This window comes from Myiozetetes cayanensis, unplaced genomic scaffold (assembly GCF_022539395.1).
Source record: "Myiozetetes cayanensis isolate MyiCay16 unplaced genomic scaffold, myiCay2020 scf1, whole genome shotgun sequence".
Classification (NCBI taxonomy): Eukaryota; Metazoa; Chordata; class Aves; order Passeriformes; family Tyrannidae; genus Myiozetetes; species Myiozetetes cayanensis.
The window spans coordinates 3,976,918-3,997,726 of NW_026086604.1; the positions used below are offsets into that span (position 1 = coordinate 3,976,918).

General features: G+C 41.2%; 1 protein-coding gene across 1 annotated transcript in view; it reads left to right on the top strand.

Moving 5' to 3' along the window:
• The window catches only part of COL22A1 (collagen type XXII alpha 1 chain), a 224,706-nt gene that overhangs the window by 152,857 nt on the left and 51,040 nt on the right, over nt 1–20,809 (top strand). Inside the window, exons 25-38 of the mRNA XM_050324956.1 lie at nt 371–424; nt 781–834; nt 1,814–1,867; nt 2,925–2,978; nt 3,392–3,427; nt 6,028–6,090; nt 7,473–7,526; nt 8,780–8,821; nt 10,653–10,685; nt 14,205–14,258; nt 14,631–14,684; nt 15,823–15,876; nt 18,086–18,139; nt 19,710–19,763. Coding sequence (XP_050180913.1) covers nt 371–424; nt 781–834; nt 1,814–1,867; nt 2,925–2,978; nt 3,392–3,427; nt 6,028–6,090; nt 7,473–7,526; nt 8,780–8,821; nt 10,653–10,685; nt 14,205–14,258; nt 14,631–14,684; nt 15,823–15,876; nt 18,086–18,139; nt 19,710–19,763 — 714 coding nt within the window. The remainder of the gene's footprint in view (nt 1–370; nt 425–780; nt 835–1,813; nt 1,868–2,924; nt 2,979–3,391; nt 3,428–6,027; nt 6,091–7,472; nt 7,527–8,779; nt 8,822–10,652; nt 10,686–14,204; nt 14,259–14,630; nt 14,685–15,822; nt 15,877–18,085; nt 18,140–19,709; nt 19,764–20,809) is intronic.

The following is a 20,809-nucleotide window of genomic DNA, read 5'->3' on the forward strand; positions in this document are numbered from 1 at the left end:
GTAAATCGTTCACTTTGAAGTAACATGAATCAAGGTTATATTAGACTGGATGCTCCAAGGGATCCCACTGGTCAAGCTTTGTGTTGTAGATACCATTCATGGCCTTCAGTTCCTCCAAATCTTGTACTGGAGTGGAGGATATAGCTCACCCTGTAGCACAGTGGCTTAAGCAGAAGATCCTATTCTGCTTGTGATCATGGATCCCTTGGAGCTCGGTTTGTCATCTTGCATTTTTTGGGTAGAAGTTAATGAAATAAAGCTCAGTGCTTTTGCCCATTTCCTACAGATCCCTTACTACACAGGGAAGGACCTGAGGCTTTCAGCCACTACTAGAGAGTTTGATAAACTGGCTTTGCTTCCTCTCTTGCAGGGACCTCCAGGGCCCCCAGGCAGTGCTGGACCCCCTGGACCTCCTGGAGCACCGGTAAGCTTGGGGTTTTTTTGTTTCACATCAAGGAGAAGAAAAAACAGCTGGGGAGAATTTTAGGTCGTGCTTTTCAGAGGAAACAGAACTAGGGCCTCTGGCAATGTGTGTTTTCTCTTATATTTTCTCCCTGCAAAGCCACAGCTGGTCCTAGAGGACAGTTTCTCGGTGCTGAGCCTTGGAGACAAGTTGGTGCTCCCTGGGGATAAGTGAATATCTACAGGACTCCCCACAGCAGAAACCTGACTGGCATCGAAGGAAAAACTGCACTTTGATCGAAAGCAGCCATCTCCAGTGGGGTTCCTGCAAAGGACAGAAATACTGACTTTTTTTTTTCTTCTGATTTCATTTTTCAGGGACTGCCAGGGGAGATTGGAGTTTCTGGTAAAACGGGACCACCGGGACCACCTGTAAGTGCTGAGGAACTGTTTAGCTCACCAAGCTCTCCATTACTTCAGATCGTTTAAATCTCAAGTCTGCTTCATTTCCCATACCCTGTCTGCACACTAAGTTTTAACACGGGCTCCAACAATTCCACCTTTAATGCAGACATTAGTCTCTGGTGCCTTTTGTGAATAAGAATTTTACCAGGTACAGCCCCACTGTTCCTACACAATGGAACCATGATGTTTTCTTTTCATGATACCTTTCAAAAGTCTTTGTACATTTGACACAGCACTGTTTTTCCAAACCTGGAATTTCCTGAATCAGGTCAAATAACTTGCAACTAAAATCTCAGATTTAGCAGAACATAGAAATTTCTGTTGGATCTTAAATCAAGAAAGGAAAATTATTCAATACTTAGTGCAGAACTGCCACCTACAGCCTGCAATGTTCAGGGATAGATTGACACTCAGAAAGGGAATAATCTTTTTCTCACTATTTTAAATACATTACAGAAAGGAATTTTATTTCTTATCCTGTTAAACCATTCAGTCACCACACATTGTGTAATTTAATTTTAGTAGTCTATGTACTGTATAAGAAATTACCAATATTTAAAAGGAGAATTAGATATAAAAAAAGTCTTTATGGTTATGGATGATAGAGACTTATAGACAATAAGTTAAAATGTAAGTAAGATAAGTAAAAATTTATTTAAAAATACATGATACATGTGTGCTTTACTGGTGTTTCTCTGTAACAACACTGACATCCAGTGGTCACTCACTAAAACTGGAAAAAGAACCAAGCAAATATGAGCAATGTGAGAATTTTTGTATGTTTTGAGTCACAGTATGAAAAAAAAGCAACACAAAATGCATGAGGTGGTTCTTTTCTCAAACTTAGGTGAGGGACAGGAGGGATGAACTGAGAAATATTATGCTGAGTTTGCTGATAACAATTTGGAGAACCAGCACTTACAGGTTATGATTTCCTCTTATTTAGGGGTTACCTGGCAAAGATGGACTCAGTGGGCTTCCTGGGCTTCCAGGCCAAAAGGCAAGTGACACCACTTACACTGGAATCAAGCTGCTCACCTGGGTAGATCACAGGGAGGTGGGCACATCTCCAGAGCCAAACACCCTCTCACCCATCCCACACTGCTGAGCTACCAGTGAAGCTCCAGGGCAAAGTCAGCTGGAGTGACTGCACTGCCCTGAGTCTTGATGAAGATGGAGCTGGTTGTAAACACAGCAGGGAAGAGAGATCCTCTTCCAGTCTTCAACTATTATATCCTGTTTGGCCAACACAGCTCAGCATTGCAAGCAGAGAAGCTTCTACTGTCATTCTGGAAATTCAGTGATTCTGGTAAGCCAAGACATGTATCCAAGACATGAAGAACAAAGAAGTGTAGGAGGCTCCAAAGATGTTAGTGTTTTTCCTCCCTGAGCAGCTGGAAAGAAGAGGTCCTATCCCCCTAAGCCATCTCAAGGTCTTTGTAGCAGAAAGATGGTTCTTTATTGTGTTCTACTTCTTATGCCCCACTTGAAAGCTCCTCTAAGTGACAGACTGGGATGAGTTGTCTCACAGCATACTTCTAATATTAAATAAAATTTGGATTTTATCTACAGCTCTTTGTAATACTTACTGCACTTCCCAATTGTGTAGCACATTTCAACCACTGCAGCCTCTGCTGTCCATGCTGACACCACTGGCATAGGAACATAAGTTTCAAAGTATTTACATAATGGATTCAGTGACCAAGGTCCCAGTCCCAAAATTTTATTTTTTTTTTTTCAAAACACTTTCTAACTTTCTAACTACATATATTTTGAAGAAACTGAGTGGAGGTGTTGTTTTTCAGATAATTCACTATGGGCATCTTTAGTATAATAGTGGTTCACTTTGTGTTATTCCAGAAGTTTTCCAGTAGGGTGACAGGTGCTGCAGATGTGATTGTACTGGAAAGGAAATACATTCCAGGAAGCATATTTTCACGTAGCTCCATTTACACCCTGAGGCAGTTACTGAGGAGTTAAAATATTCCTTACTATTGTGTACAAACATGCTGTGCTACCAGAGGAGTTTGAGTATTGACTTCTGGTGTTCCCTGCAGGGAGAACAAGGGCAAAAAGGTGAGGAAGGATTTCCTGGAAAAGCTGGCCCTAAGGTAAGGGATTTTATTTCATAGTCTGCTCTAGCCACTGAGTCAATCAATGTGTGATTTTGGAAGGTCTTTTACTGAAGTCAGAGGAATCTTGCTCTCCTGCAGTTGGAGGCATAAGTGAATGAGCAGATGAGGCTCATTGCCTTTCAGAGTTCGTGATGTTCTGAAATACCAAACCCTATTTTATGCTACTCTCTCAGGCCTAAATGTGTAGAGAGATCTGACCTGGACCTTGTGTTAGCTCCCTGAGTTCTGCATTCCCAAGTCATCAAAAAGGCAATTTCAGCACCTTATGAGATGTTGGTAGAACAACAGGGGCCAGGACAGTAGGGGACATATTTTAGTAATGAGAAAGTGTTCTTACCAAAGAAGTGTTCTTATCTTACAGTGCTAAAGTTTTGCTTTTGTTTTTCCAGGGTGAACCAGGGATCCGTGGCCAACCTGGTGAGCAGGTGAGCAGGAAAAAATAGTCCTAAGACAAAGGTCTACCTGTCAGAGCAATATAAAGTGACCACATGCAATAACAAAGCCATTTGGCAGTGACGAGACCTGTGCATGTCATTTGCATCTGCAATTGAAGATGCAGCAGATGGGGGAATGAGACTCATGGTTAAAATGAGTAAAGCAAAACTTTCAGAACAAAAATGTGTAAAATCCAACTTTTCATTATATCCTGGAAAAATGAAATCATCTTATATTCCTGGTGGTAGGGAAGAACAGGAAGGTAGAGTGGCTTGACAGAGCAAGAGGAAATGGCCTCAAGTTGCCTCAGGTGAGGTTTCAATTGGATATTAGGAAAAATTTCTTCACAGGAAGCATTGTCAAGCACTGGAACAGACTGCCCAGGGAATTGGTAGAGTCACTATCGCTGGAAGTGTTCAAAAAATGTGTGGATATAGCACCCTAGGACATGGTTTAGTGGTAAACATAGTGGTGGTGCTGGGTTGATGGTTGGACTTGATCTTAGAGGTCTTTTCCAACCTTAATGATTCTATGGTTCAATGATTGAAGGAATAAGGCTCCAATCCTGATGTACAAATTGAGGTTTACTGGGATAAGGCACTTATTTAGTGGATAACAATTACACCACCCTATGCCAAAATTTCTTATAATCTATCTAATAGGAATCACTCATTTCAGAGAAAAGTATCCTCACCTGCCATCCCAAGTAAGGGGAGATCACCAGGGCATGGGCAAATTATTCCTCAGGAGCACTTGCATCAGGCTCCAAGGGAAGTGTATCCTTCCCTGGTGTCTTTTCACTGTAGCTGGGCAAACAACCTGCCAGGCTTGCAGTTTCCAGGCAGGCTTGGTTCCAGTGCAGCAAAGAGTCAGACCCCAACCAAAGCACTGCCCCTTGGTCAGAGCTGCCTCTCCACACAAGGCTGTTTTGAATTCTAACATCACCTTCCAAAAAACTTGCCCCTCTTCTCTGTAGCATGGTGTTCTCCACACATTTCATACATGTTCTCTTTTCTGTCACCTCAGTCATAAATTAGATACTGAATAGTGCAGACCCTTAGAGGACTTCACTTTGTATATTCTCTGAATTTTGACAGGAAACAGCTCATAGCAGGTGTGTGAGCGTTGGTTCTTCAATCAGTTGTACCCCATCCTCCAGAGACCCTTCTACACTTCATTTCTGTGGTTTACTAATGAGAACATCATGTTGGCCTGTGTCACATGTCTTACTAAAAAGTCAAAATGCATCATGCAAATGATTCCTTCTTATCTACTTCATTATCTTGTCAAGGGAGGGGACAGGATGGGTTTGATATGATTAGTTTTTAACAAATCCATGTTGGCTGTTTTATATTATCTGTCCTCGAACTCATACAGACTCACTGATGGTTTGCCTCAGGGCCTTTTCAGAGGCCAAATTTACACCACATGTTTTTATTTTCCCTCCAAATTCTCCTTTTCTCCTTCTTTAATATTAGGCCCTCTGATTGTTGTCCTGATCTCTGGCATCTCAACACCATTCCCATCCCTGGAAGAGCTCAAGGCCAGGTTGGATGGGGTTCAGAGCAACCTGGTCTAGTGGAAAGCATCCCTGCCCAAGGCAGAGGGGTTGGAACTAGATGGTCTTGATAGTCCCTACCAAAAAAAATATTCAGCTAAAATTCTGTGATTCCATGAGCAGCCAGGATTCTGCAGTGGGTCTGAAAATCACCACTCCCTCTGTCACCAAGTGTCGCTTTCTTTAAAATTCTCCTATCATCACCCTGATGTTCCTACTCATCCTCAGTCACCACAGCACCTTGTTTCTCACCTGATTTTGTCTGCAGACTTATCTCACCTATATTATGATAATCTTTTGGGCCTTCCCATACCTGAGATAATTGTTTTTAAAGCAGGTATCATCTTTTCTTAGTTCAGCTTTTGTACAAGATTCAATGAATTTAAGTCTTGGCCATGACTGAGATCCTTTGTGATATCACACTACAAAATGCAGAGAGCAGAATAATTATAAATAGGAAACCACATGGCTGTTTTCAGATGACAAACTGGGTCAACTGGGAGCTAAATTTGAGAATACTTGATGTATTTAGGAGAAACCACATGACACAGAGATCGTAATTACTCCAATAACAAGTATTAGAAAGCAGAAAATCAAAGGTAAAGGTTAAAATAGAAATAAATCTGAATGTGCAAAAGTGCATCCAGAGAATTTTAGATCTGTTCTTCAGGTGACATCTTTACTGTTCAGATTAATACAGTGCAGTTTTTACATTTCCAGACTATACCAGATCATTAAAGATGAAAATAAAAGTTAGAGTTAATTTCTTTAGCTGCTTTTATTTACTTCCTTAGTACTGCTACAGAGCAGCACAAAGAAATTATGTCCCAAATTCCATGCATCAGTTAACAGGCAAGAAGGAGAAGGCTTAACTGCTGTTTTATGCAATGCTTTTCAAAAATAAGAAAATTATTTGATAACCAAACTAGTCCCATTATCTCTAAGAAAACTATATCTATAATCAATCCCTTGGGGAAACTAGGGCAGGGTCTGCCCTACAGCATTTTACAAAGTTCTTTGTTTTATTTCCAGGGCGAAGCAGGTTTACCAGGTCGTCAGGGTTTACCAGGACTGAGAGGAGAAAAAGGAGACCAGGTGAGTGACTTTGAGGCACAGCTTCATGTTTTTTGGGGATGTTTGGCATCAGGATGACTTGTCTTGAGTGTCCCTAGAAGATGTTCTGTCTTAGTGAGATGGCTGTGGTGAACAGCTCAGTGGCACCCAGCAAGGTCACCAAGTACCCCTTCCAAAAAGGAATTTCCTGCCTAATGACTGTTCCTACTTGCAGCAGAGGTGCTAATGAGCAGTGTTTATCCTAAATCCAGAAGGCTGTGAGTGATACCATGCTGACTGTTAGGCAGAAGAGGTACCCTATTCTTTAGGACTCCTTTTCAGAAGTATCTGCCCTATTTAAGAACAGTAACGATTTTTGATAACAACAAAAAATCGCAATTCCCCTTCTCACTGAGCTCTTGGAGAAAGCTACAGGTGGCTTGATTATTTTCTGATGGTCTAGATTCCACCCACATCCTGCTATCTACTAATTCCCCTGGCTAGCTCCAGACCTCTGGAGGCATCTACATACCAGGAAATATTTCTATCAGGGGTCAGACAGTAAATTTAGCCACGTAAGTGAGGTCTGCACTCCTGAGAGCTGACCACACATTTGAATGTGATCAAGAAGGATTAAAAATCAGCTATTTCCATTTAGTTTGGTCCATTATATACATTATAGAGCATAGGACATAGAATATATTCCTTTGAAAGTGTTCAAGGCCAGATTGGATGAAGTTTGGAGCAACCTGGTATAGAGAAAGGTGTCCTTGCTCATGGCGGGTGTTGAAACTTCATGATCTTTGAGGTTCCTTCCAACCCAAACCATTCTATGATTCATTTTATATATAATACTATAGAAATGTAGGTCAGATAGCTCCAATTTGAATGCAGGATAAATGCACTTTGTGTATGCACTTTGAGGAGTATCCCATCATTCTTGTTCAGTATCCCTTCTGAACCCTTCGCGTTCAGAAGGTCAGGTTACCTAGGCAAAATAGTAATATGAATAAATAAAATAGGAATATGAATATTCACTCTAGGTCTTAACTCCTATTCTGCTGCCTTTCTTGTCCAACAGGAAAAAAATCTGTGGGTTTTTTTCCTTTTTTTTTTCTTTTTTTTTTTTTGTTTGTTTTGTTTTGTTTGTTTTGTTTTGTTTTGTTTTTAAACTGCATTAGGCAGTAGGATCTTCTACAAGCAAGTTATTTTAGGTTTGGTACTTTCTTTTCCATGAACTCAATTTATTTTCATTGGTTTTGAAAATAATGTGGTTTTGTGAAGCCATCTTCAAAATTTCACATGTTTAATTGCTTTCTCTACTTCTTGAAAGACAGATAACTGAAAGCTTAAAATATCTTGGTGGGGCTGATGCAGTCAAATAAAAATATGCATATTTCCTGCTTTAATTTCCCTGCTTTTAGGGAGAAAAAGGAAGAGATGGTTTCCCAGGAATGAAAGGTGAAAGGGGAGAAAAGGTAAGTCATTAAATGAATATTCCTTAGACAAGAAGGAAAAGAAATGAGGGGGCAGAGACAAGTGATAGAGGAGAGTATCTGAGAAAGATCAGAAACATTGTAAGACTTTTAACTTAGCTTTACAGAGAAGCAGCAAAAATATCTGTGTGTGGGATGGAGACAATCATTTATTGAGCAAGGCAAGGTGATGAAATTAAGGACAAATTTTTTAATTCAAGGAAACTTTATTTTATAATTGGCTGATATACATGAGCCTGGAAATAAAGTCTAAAGAATTTTTCTATGCCTGCCTGAAGTGCGATAGAACAATAATTTAAGGAACAGTCTGGGCTTCTGCCATTGAAAGAACATTAATTTTAGTGAAAATTAGAGAACTAGATAAAGGTAATGTCCACCAAAATTTACATTCAAACCCCGTGAACATGAAGGTGAAGAAGAAGCACTGACCTTGCAGATGCTTGTGGATGTATGGCCAAAAAATTGCCCTCATTATAGTGGCAATAACATCTAGGATGTGGGTACCACTTCCTTCTTCTCCCTAGGATACATCAGTCCTCAGTTTATCAGTGAGTTTCACTGTCTGTGGAGGTGGCAATTCTTTCCTGGGTGGTCAGTTGACATCAATGAAGCCCCAGAATCTCCTATACTTGGGAGGTTAACTAGCATTGTTTGTAGTTTTTGGGTTTGAAGTTTCAGGGGAGTGACGTTTGTGGAGCACAGCCCACAGGAAGGTCAATGCCAACCACAACACCCAGACTATAATGCTCTTGAGATAATCCAGGAACAATATAGTTTTGACTCAAAAATTAGGAGAACAACTGGGCTTAGAAAATTAAATATTTGACGAAAAATAGGAGTTTTTTCCCATCAATGAAAGAAGTTCAGCTAAAACATGGTTTTAAATCAAGATTTTTGATCATATTTAATTTAAAAAAAAATTAAGCTCCATATCCTACACTGGATGGGGTAAGTTTAGAAATGAACTGTGAAGTCAGGTCAGTGATAAGATCATAAAGTGATAAAGTCAACAAAGTGAGAATCCTGCATGCAACAAAACAAGGACAGCAGAACGTCTGACCAGAACACTGAGGTACATTCCACCCATCAGAGAAGTGCATTGGGATTTTCAGTGTCAGTGAGCTGGTGGGTTGGGTTACATCTCATCTGGTAATGCTGCATCTTCTAACAGGTAATGATGAGTTTTATTTGGGCATCTTTTTATATCGTTAGTTACACTTTTCTCCTCTCTCCAGGGTGACACGGGCTCCCCTGGACCACCAGGCTTACCTGGAACAGTAAGTGAGAATGTGTTCAGTGCTGTAACAATAATTCAAGGCATCATCACATTTCCTCTGCACAAATTCCTCAGAAACAAATCTTTTCCAGTTACTTCTCTGCAGGAACTTTAGGACCTATTTGATCTGAGATTGTCTCCCTTTGCAATATTAGGGTGCGTTTAGTCTTTCTATTTTTGGGGGAGGTTGTGCCTTCCTTTACCTCTTTGCAAACAGCAAATTTTTTATACCCCTGCCTTGTGATAGCACTTAAATTGATTTGTTTAGGAGCTGTGGGAGCTGTCTGAAGAAGACCTGAGAACAGGGAGTACATTCCTGCAGATTTTCCAGGGTGAGCTAGATTTTTTTCCCACTGAGATCTCAGGATAAGATTGGTTCACTCAACGAACCAGTGAACAGTAGCTCGTCTTCCTGGGGAGCAATCCATCTTTTTCCAAGAAGAGGAAAGGGTTCCACTTCTCACTGACATGAACTTTTGGGGTGGAGCATTGAGCTTCAGAGATCCTGCAGTCCTCCAGCGCCTCCCTGCTGTGCTGTAACTCCAGAAAGATTCTCTCAGCCCAGATTATTCTGGGTTCAACACTGGATACAACATACAAACCAGTCCCACCTGGCTGCACATACCCTTTCTGCTAATGAAAAAAAAACCAACAACAACAAAAAAAACGAACCACCAAAAGCCAGGCCATGAAGACACAAATTTATTGTTCTAAATATGAGCCTGAAAAATTACTTTTGGGAGCCTGAGTATAATTACAGTGATGTTCACTGGTGATTGAACCAGCAACCACTGAATGTAAATACACAAGTCTCACGGTTCCCTCCAGCAAAATCTGAGTAAACAGCTTGGAATAAGCACTATCACTGCAACCAGAGGACTGATCTCAGTCACAGATCCACCAAAAAATATGACAGATATCTGCTCATTATCTCTGCTCTCCACAGCCGGATACAGCTGCCAAAGATTATGGAGAAAATTTGAATCAAGGTCTGTTGGTGAAAATCAAGTGCCTTGAGACCCTCAAGCAGCAATGGAGGAGGTGTTAGAATTTATTCCCTGACATTGATCTGTGCCAAAGTGTGCTTCATGCAGGAAAACTCCCCATGTATCACACAAGAATGACTCAGTCACAACACCAAGGATAGATCAGTAAAGGTGGAGAAGGCAACTCACAAACACAGTATAACATGGCTAGACATAGAGGAGACATGGCTGACTGCTCAAGTTCCTGTGTTTGTAAAGAAAAACAATTTCTATTTCAGCTGTTAAAAGCAGGTGATGATTTTGGCATATCTTCAGATCTTCAAAGACTATTTTTTCTACCTAATTTAATCAGCTTTGAAAAAAGTTACTCTTTCTACAAAACGTTATCATTATTTTGTGGCCAGTCCTTCAGAATGACTATGAAAATAGTCTCCCTAAGAAAATGATGTTGAGATGTCATGTACATGGTGCAAAACAGAGAGACAACACACCAAGATCAACCTCAGTGTCAGGAAACTTAGTAATGTAGAAGATGGGTCCAAGTGGAAAAGTGAGATGGAGATCACTAACAGTAAACTTGATAAAAGGGCCAAAGATTTTTTTCATTTTTCCCTAGCAATGGGACCTACAGCATGTTTCTGAGTTTATGCTTGTATTTCAAACACTCTAAGAAATGTCTGATATTTGTGGGCTTGTTTCCAAACAGCCAGATGTTACAATGAGTTGCTCATTTATAAACCTACTTGGTGGATGTATGGGATGTGTAATCTGTAATGACAAGGAGAATACAAGCTATTGCATGTCAAGAAACAGGGGCAATCCTTAACATTCTGTTTTCTGTTCCAGACAGCGTTCTTCACCCCACACCCCAGGATTCCTGTAAGTAACATCTTTAATAAACATGGCCTTTGGTTATCATCTCTTGTATTTGATAGACACACAGCACTTTAGTGTTTTCTGAGTTATTTAAATGCTTTCAGCAAAGAACTCAGCTTGTGTCTGGTTCTGGGCATCCTCACCATTGTAACCAGCCATGATGAGAAGTCCAAAGGTGTTCTGGTAAGAGCAGCATTCAAACTGGTGGCGCCTATAACACAGCTGTATGCTATCCCAGCCTCTTAAACCAGGCTCAAAATGAAGTTTCATTTCCCCCTTGCAGCACATATTGGGAGATAAATGACCTCACATGGTCTGTGAATAAGGTTGTTACGGATCAGGAGGTTTTAGGGGTGGCAGGGGTGGGCTCTAAGAGTGCCATTAGAAAGGAAAGCATATATGCCAGGTTCTCCAGAGGCTGAAGGAGGAAATAAGGATGTGAGGTAGGACTGGAAATAGAGACAAGATTTCTTTGGTCCCCTTTTTCCCTTGGCTCATAGCTTACACTTATATATATGTGTATATATATATATGTATATATACACTAAGGAAAGGTGCAGAACAATGACATCTTATGTGGGTTTTGTAGTGCTACAATCACAAAAGGAGTTATTTGTTTCTTTTGCTTTGAGTGCATTGCTCTTGTAAATGAGCTGCAAAGCAGTAAGGAGTAAAAGGCTTGAAGTGGGTCAGCTGGTCAGTTTGCTGGGATTTCTCCATGTGCAAAACCAATGTGGTGACACCTTCCATAGCACAGGTCTGCACTTAGCACTGAGAGCTTTAGGAGGAGAAGGGCAGGTAAGGATGGTTACCTTTGACTTTCAGGTCTATAAATTAAAGAGTCAGAAGGTGGTGATAAGCCTTAGGAGAGTGTCATGGGTTGTGTTATAGAGGTGGCAGGACCATCAGGGTGCTGAATGTTGTCATGCACTCTCCAGAAACCAGTCCTTGCCATTGCTTCCCGTTGAGTGTGTGGTGTATAATACCAGGAAACTTTTTCATATTTATTTAGGCTATTCAGTTAGAATTACAAAATATCCTTGGGGATGGGGTGAGAGAACCACAGTGGTGGTCAGGTGTGATGCCTGAAAAGAGGCAAAAGCAGTAAATGCTCCTCTCTTTGCTTTCTGTCTCCCCCTGCAACTGGGAACAGCTGAGCCCCCACTGCATTTACTGTCCTTTAAGTGGCACAAAAATTACTAAGGCATAATTGAGACTACAGGGGACACTTCCAAAGAGCAGTCATGGAAGCCGTAAGCCCTACTCTGGCTCAGGTTGATGGCAGCTGTTACCTGTCACTGTATCATTTCTGTGCACTGATCTATAGGTAAGAAGTGGGTGGCAGTGGATTCAGACCAGCTGCCAATGGGCAGCACTAAGAGACAGTGTTAACAACCCCAGCAGAAAGTATTGACTTGGCAAACTTGGAAGGACTCACAGGAAGATTTACTCTGGGTTGGATTGATGAAAGCCAATTGCGTCCTGGTCTACATCAAAAACATCTCGACCATCAGGTCGAGGGAGGTGATTCTACTCCTCTGATCTCGTGAGACTCCTCCTGGAGTGCTGAATCCAGCTCTGGGACCCCCAACATAAGAAGGACATGGACCTGTTGGAGAAAATCCAGAGGAGGACACAAAGATGATTAGAGGGCTGGAGCACCTCTCCTTTGAGGAAAGGCTGAGACAATTGTGGCTGTTCAGCCTGGAGAAGAGAAGGCTCCAGGGAGACCTTGTATTGCCTTCCAGTATATAAAGGGACTACAAGAGAGCTTCAGAGGGACTTTTGACATGGGCATGTCATGACAGGACAAGGGGAAATGGCTTTAAACTGACAGAATAGGTATTTGGAAGTAGTTCTTCACTGTGAGTGTTGAGGAACTGGCGCAGGTTGCCCAGAGAAGCTGTGGATGCCCCATGGCAGAAGCGTTCAAGGGCAAGTTGAATGGGGCTTTGAGCAACCTGATCTAGGGGGTGACATCCCTGCCTATGGCAGGGGGTTGGAATTAGATGATCTTTAAAGTTCCTTCCTATCCAAACCATTCTATGATTCTATAGAGATGCTTCCTCTACCCATGTCTGTGGCTGTTAGATTTTGCACTGCTGTGCAGATCACGTATCAAGGAAAAAGTGGGAGAAAGAAGAATATTGAAAAAACTTCCTCACTTTACCTGTTGAATTACTTCTTCCCTCTGCAGTCTTGTTTTCACTGGTAATATGTGTCCTTATTCCAACTCAGTAACACCATCCCTGCCTACAACTGTACTGACATATGTCTGTGCTTTGTTGTTCTGCTCTCTCAAAAGAGTTTTGGGACACGAAAGGTCATTACACAAAACAACTTTCAGGCACAACCATACAGATTTACAGCTTTGGACCCTTTTCTTGAGCCACTTTAGGTGGCCCTGTTATCTTTCTGAAGGACACTAGATGGCATCATGGACTGCCTGGTTAAAAGTTGTTCTAACAGGAATGCTACTTGAAGAGTGAAATTCCTCCCGTTATTTATCACAGATGATAATATTTATTCATAATGCATAATAAATACAAGTATAAGTAGTATTTATGCAGATACATTTATTTTGTCTGTTAGAGAATCATTTGAAAATGGACTCTGAATTCCCAGGTGTTGTAGAAATGATTGGCAAATAGCTGATGTGAATAAAATTCAAGCTGATTTGTCTGGCTCTGCATTTTGACTGATCACTATTCCTTGCATGTGTATGTAGCTAAAATCACTGATGTTCCTACTCTTCCTTGATTGCATAATTGAAACACTTTGTGTGATAAATAATGAATAAGTAATGATTGCTGTTGCCTGAATACATATGTTCATATCAATATATAAATGTGAGTATTCGTGTAGTGCCTGGTTTATTCCAGCTAGTTCCATAGTTGTGTGCTTTCCTTTTCAATTTACAAAAAGCAGAAATATGGATTTATTGATTATTGTACTAGAGCTCAGGACAAAGCTGATGAACTTCTGTCTGAAAGCATCTTCAGTTTACTGTAAGGAGGAAGAACAGGAATAAATTAATCCTATTAACCAGTGATGGTGATGCATGAAATAATGTACTGACATTGCAGGGGGGAGTGGAAGCTGCATGGATGTAGGGAGATGTTAATAGAACCAGAGATCAGGAATAGCTGCATAGTGCACACCTCTGGAAGTACTCAAGATGAGACCCTGAACACCTCTCTCTTATAAGTGGGATAGGGAACTATCTGTATGTAGGATCATACCCTCAGCTGTAGGATGGCATGTTTTCTATGAGGTAAAAAATTTTTCCTTTTAACTACACATTTTTCAATTATTATCATAACAGAAAAAGAAGTCTGGACAGGGGTCTCCAGGTCTTAGTGTGGGATGTCAGTTTTGATTCATCGACCTTAAAGTCCTTTGCAGAAGCTACTCTATGATAAATGGATAACACTGAAAGAGGCCTCTTACCAAACAGGAGTGGTGACTTCCAGGCATGGAAACAGCCTTTCTTTCTCTCTTTGTCTTATTATTTTATATCAGGGTGAACCTGGGCCAAAAGGGGAGAAAGGAGATCGAGGAACCAGTGGAGAACCTGTAAGTACAGCCAAGTATTTCTTCAGTTGGTTTTGAACTTTAAGAGTGAGAGGACATGAGAGCTGCCTGTTTTGGAGGGAGAGGGTGGGACATGCTTATTCCATATTGGGATGCCTCTCTCATCAGAAATAGCCCCAGTGGTTCTTGTCTTTGTGCTGTGCTGCGGCCCAGCTAAATTCTGTGTTTGGCTACTGCATTTTTATTCTGGACTGCTCTTGTTCTGGAGCTTCCAGGAGAGACAGAGTCCTGTGCAGTCACAGCTTCTGTAAAAAGCACTCTTTCCTCTCTCAGTGGGAGGAGGGAGAATTATCTCCTTCTGCTCATGAGAAGAAAGGACCTTCAACTCCTTCACCTCTCACTCTGTTTTTGCAGGGATTACCTGGATTCCCAGGTAAACAAGGTGCCCCAGGAGCTGCAGGAGTCCAGGTAAGAGGGCCCAGCCTTGAAGAAAATCTTTGATATGACCAGAGAGGAGTGCCCTCAAGGTATATGTCATTGTAAACAATTCTTCCCCTATGCACCTGCAGCCTATTTCTTCTTAGTCATTGCTAAAAGTTCAGGGACTTCTGTAGAGGTATTTACTTATACCAGGCATCAGGAGGAAAATCAGCTCAGGAATATGGTACTTCTGTGGCATGATCAGTTTTTTCTGAGAGACTTCTTCCAACTTCATGCTCTTCCAATAGGGCACCTTGTACTGGTGCCACAGGTCTCACAGACAAGTCACTACAGTACATCATCAAATTACTGCAGAACAGTCAGATTCAAGCTCAGTCCGTTTGAACTTGAGTGAACTATTACTCATGTGAAATGGTTATATAGTCTCAATCATCTTCTAAATATTTCTTCTCTCACACATGTTATTTCCAGTCATCACTGAGGTATTTTAATGTCAACATGGGGAGGTGTTAACTCTGCCTTCATGTGTGCTGTGCCCCAGTCATATAATCAGCAATATTTGGGCATCAACAGCTTAAACAGGTCAACAGCAGTCTTAGCATTCTGCAAGAAAACCTTAAACAAACAAAATTATAATACCATATAACTTTTAACTAATACCTGCTAAATGGGGGATGTTTCAGCGAGTAGAATTTGTCCTGCCAAAATTCTTCAGAAAGGGCCCCATGATAGGTAGGACTAGGACAAACCTCTGCAAAGGGATCTATTTTGACCATTTCTAAATTACTGATGTGTATGTTTGAGAACTGCAAGCAAATCTTCCTCTGTGAAGGGGGACGATCAGAGTTCAGCTGGAAATTAAATAGCTGGTAGGCCTGAGGATAGGAAGGAGTTTCACCCAGATAAATACCTGCAAGTTTCAGCATCCTGTGATGAGAAACAGCCTCTGAGCTGATCAACCACTAGTAATTCTTCTTAAATCTTGGAGTTTTATTCTTGCTGCACAGAGAACCGAGGGCTGTTTCCTCAGCCATTAACTCCTCTATGAGTTGGTTAACAAAAACCATTGCCTAGTGCACTTTCAGGCATTTTGAAGTCTTTTTGTCTGGTAGGCAGTCCCCTCCCATGTCTAATCAACTGGTATCTCTCTCTTCTTTTTGCACAGGGTGCAAAGGGGGAAAAAGGAGCCCGAGGAGAGGCTGGAGCCCCTGGAGAGACTGTGAGTAACTGCTTCCCTTGCAGTATTTTTTCCTGGCAGTAGCACTCCTGAAGGGACACTGAAGTCAATGCCTTCCAGCTTTGGAGTCCCAGGCTGCTTGGACACAGGGCACATCCTAATCCATGGCTGGAAGAGTCATTGCTTTTGGGCAAACAGGCTCATCTGCACCAAACAGATCAATGCCTCTGTCAGCCCAGCTCGAAACTGTGCATCTCTTACTGGTGAAATCTCTCCCTGTCTAACAAAATTCCCTTTTCTGGATGAGGTGCTGGTGGAGCTGGTGACTGCACTGAGATATCAGCCCAGCCCAGGGGGGCAGCTGGAGCAGGGAGCTGCTCATCAGCACCCTGAATTGCTTTTTGATCACGGTTGCTTTTAGGCTTCCTTGTCAATTGTGATTTTTTTAATACCGGCTCATCCAGAGGACTCATTCCACAGCCTTTTTTGAGACATGTTGTGGGAAGCACTGCTGTTGCCTGGCTTTGTGCTAAGGAACAGGAAAGGATTCCAGTCCCTTTTTATTACTGTGAGAGCACATAAGACCTTTGTGGCTGAATAAGAAGCCACAGACTTTGTAAGCAGAGAAGTAAGAAAGACTGAGGAACTTTTTGAAATAGTGATTGAGAGAGAGGATGCTTGTGATTAGGAGAAGGAGGGAATAGGAGATCCAAATTATGCATCTCAGAGCACTGAAATTTCTTCTTCCACCTTTGTGTTCATGGTTTTCCTTCCTGGGGTAGTGCTCTGATGTTAGAGCATGGTGTGAATAACACCAAGCTTGTAGGTTTGATCCCTGTATGGGCCATTCACTTAAGAGTTGGGCTTGATGATCCTTCTGGGTCCCTTCCAACACAGAATATTCTGTGATATTGTCCCTAAGCAGTGCTTTGACCCTAAACCCTGAACTGCCTATTCCCAGCTCTCTTTCACTCTTGATTGTAGAACTCATTAGTACTTTCAGGGAGGAATATAAAACAAAAAAGGGCAAAACACATCCCCCTTCCACCAAAACTACCCATTGGTTTTGCTTATTTGTATACCCTCCTGACAAGGAGGATATTAATTAAATGGAAATGCAGGCATATACAGACACCTTCTTCTTTTGCCATCCTTTCACAGACTGCCCCTGCTCCAAGTGTTTCTACCGGCTCAACGATCAGCAATTGTAAATGATTACAGAAATGAGGAAATCTTTAAACCTCTGCTATGAGGAAAGGCTGAGAGAATTGGGATTGTTCAGTCTGGGGAAGAGAAAGCTCTGGGGAGACATTAGAACCCCTTCCTGCACCGAAAGGGGCACTGCAAGGGTCTGGAGAGGGACTTTTGACAAGGGCAGGGAGTGATAGGAGAAGGGAGAATGACTTTAGGAGGAGAGTAGGTTTAGATTAGATACTAGGAAGAAATTCTTCACTATGAGAATAGGGAAGCCCCAGCACAACTTACTCAGAGAAGATGTAGATGCCCCATTTCTGGAAATGCTGGAGACCAGGTTGGGTGAGACTTTGGTCAACCTGGTCTAATGGAAGGTGTCTTACCCCTGGCAGGGGGTTGGAAATGGATAATGTTTAAGGTCCCTTTTAACCCAAATCTATGATTTTATTGAAATATCTAAATATAGCCTGAGTAATCCCAAATATAATCTCTATGGAGACATAAATCACCAAATATGTGTTCTCTAATGTCCCCCATGAATATTTAGGGACACACATGGGCTCTCTCATCCTATAAAGCTTTCATCTGCAAATGGAAAAGACCTGTAATTCAGAACTATACACTCTCAATGGTTTGGGATGTTCATCTGTTTAGTGCAAATGAGTGTTTTCAGGTTTTGTTGCCCAGAGCAGAGAAAGGTGGAATTGTCAACAAAGCATATTTTGTTGACCTAGATTTTTTCTATGATAAATCAACATAGTTTCCTCTGTTCTTTTGATGTTTCTGGCCCAGACTTTTCTTCCTGCATCTCAGCTAGATTTAGGATTTATTTTGGTGGAAGGTAGCTTTAAGCTCCCAAAGACAACCTTCATCCGTTTTTTATTGTCTCATTCTTCTTTACACTAGAAAGTTTCTCACAAAGATGCTATTTTTTGCTTTCTGCTTGTACAACACCTTGTCTGACATGAAATCCAATCTCCCTTAGAACATCTTGTTCCTATGGTGATACAAGTTGTGACTTACATATGTACACACACACTTCATTTTCTCAAAACAGGGTGTGAGTGGACCAGCAGGGCCCCCAGGCCCAAGAGGCTTGCCAGGAAATGTGGTATGTATGCACCAGTGTATTTGTTTTCCCATCTGTGTCCTGATTTCTTTATTTAATGTGTTTAGTTTTCCCCTCCATGGGGATTACTATCAGGTTAAAAGGCTGTGTTTCATTACACTAGTTTCTTATGGTTGAATTGAAGGATCTGGAGGCACCTGGGAATGGTGTGTCCATGAAACATCTCATATTCATTTTAAGCAAGAGGGAGGAATGGAGCTGCTTCATTCCTCACCAAAATGTCAAAAGCGATTTTTCCTGCCAACTCGTCGAGAGAAGAATTCCAATGTTTATTGTCTGTTGGGTTTTATTCTCTTTGCCTTATTTTCATTTTTCCTTTTCTGTTGTAAACATGACTTCTTGATACAAAAACAGCATGGTAAACTCCCCCCTATTTGTTATGAAAGCATGAAGGTATTTGATCCTACAATTAGAGCCTTCAAATCGATGTGGTCTCCCCCTTACCTTGGTAGATGTTCATCACCACTATTAAGTTGTGCATGATAAAACTTTTCCTGTTTGCTAAAAAGTCTTTGAACTAACTCTAATCCCAGCTCCACTAGTGTAATTTTCTTTCTAGTTCCTGGAGTTCTCTGGATTATGCCTGGAGTAGAAGAAAAACACCATTTAGACCTCATGATATGATGTATTAAGGCACAGTGGATTAGCACAGAGGACTCTGAGCCAGAGGTTTATTACCTGTGAAATCTAAGACAACCTAAATTGCCTTTCTACTAATTGTTAAGATACATTTGATTTAATTGTATCAATTTAGTGATTTAATTTCAAACTGAAAAGTGATGTTGAAAGTAAGACCTTTTTCAATTTCGTATTCCGTTAAGCAAACTTCTATATCAATAATACCAATATATTACCTATAAAAGCTAATATAGGAGGAAACAATTTTTAGTGGTGCAGAAAGGAAAATAATTATCACATCCATTCTGAGGTCAATCCAATCTTAATGGTGCCAAGACGTGATTCCACATCTTAAAATGGAGTACCACTCCAAAATGTGTTTTGGTGAGTTAGGAAGTTACAGTATTTAATTTAGAGCTCTAAATCATCTATATTTTGACATGGAATCCTTTGAGAACTGCCAAGATGTGAAAAGGATTGAAAACTGAAATAGAGGATAAAATGAACATAGCTATGTTTCCCAATGTGTGGCTTTGGAGAGCAGTAGCCATAAAAAATAAAAAAAATATTGGGAGGGTTTTGGCTCCTCTGATGATTGGGGCGTTGTTTGTAATGGATCAGGAACTGCTGAGGGTTTCACAAAATGAAATAGAAAGTTAGTAGTAGAAGCAGAATGCACAAATCTAGGATTAGCTCTATTTCTGCTTTTGCTGTTGAGCTCCCCTTTGTATTGAAAAAAAATCCTCCTTTAGGGACCTGGTACACAGCTCTTCTGTGGTGTTCTCTGGATTACAGGTTGTCTATACTGGGAAATATAGAACTGATACTAATCCTTGAGATAGATTGGACTGAACCCGCAGGTCTACCCCTTTGCTTTAGGATCAAATACTGCCTACAAAGAAACTTTTAAGCTTTAAAGTTCATTTCTCTTCAGGGTGTGCCTGGAGGCCCTGGACTGCCAGGGAAGGCAGGAGAAAAGGGGGAAAGGGTGAGTTTGTTCTTTGATGGATTTAATTCTTTTTTTTGGTGGGGGGGGGGCATTTTAAGTAACTGAGACAGAAGCATTCTGAACTGGGAAATTATTCCATAGGTTCATGTACAGTTAAGACACATGGGCTCATCAGATCATCTTGTCTGAACTCCTCTATTACATGTGCTCTAAGGTTTTCACCCTGTTGCAGCTTTATAATTTACATAATATAAACCACACAGATAAGACTGGATAGAGTGAAGCCACTACATTTTGAAATGAAGACCTTCTGCCATCCTCATTGCCTGACAGGAGCTGGCCTTTGGTATTTTAAGAAACTCCTGTTTATCACTGTGAATATAAAGCTGGAAGGAAAAGTGTCTTTCATGATTAGAAAACAGAGTTCTGCTTTTCTGATAAGCTGTTACAGCTGTACCATTAGTTCAGCTTTCCTGTGCATTCTTGCTTAGCCTTTGCCTGCCTTGCCTCACTCTTATGTCCCATCCCATGGGCTTTCTGAGGTCAGGGGTTGGTGATTTGGTTGGTCGTGCTTTGCACCCTGCCCAGAATGGTGGAGTCTTGGTCTTTGTTTGCTGGAGTAGGAATGATTAGTCAGAAACATGGCCCCACATATGTATATATATATCTATATATATATATACATATTTGGAGCTTAAGAGGGAATGAATCCCAGCCTCTTCTGTCAAATCTTCTTCCAAATTACTGAGCTCCACCTCAGGGTCTTGCAGGGACCAAGGGCGCTCTCATACAGTGTCGTGGATAGAGTGAGAAAGAAGCAACAATATATTTTACTGATAAAAGACACTGAGTTAACCAAGTTCAGTGGTAAATGCCACATTGGTTTAACAAGGTTCAATGCAAGTACTCTTGATTATTTACTGCATAAAGGACAGAGTCAGACAGAACTGTCAGGGAGACCCTTCCGTTGAGTCATGAGGTTCAGGAAGGATCCCCTTGTGTCTTAAACTCCTTCTCAGAGGGGAATTTAGGTGTGGCTGGATCCAGACTTAGTCACAAACTTGGTCAACTGTTTGTGTAAAGGA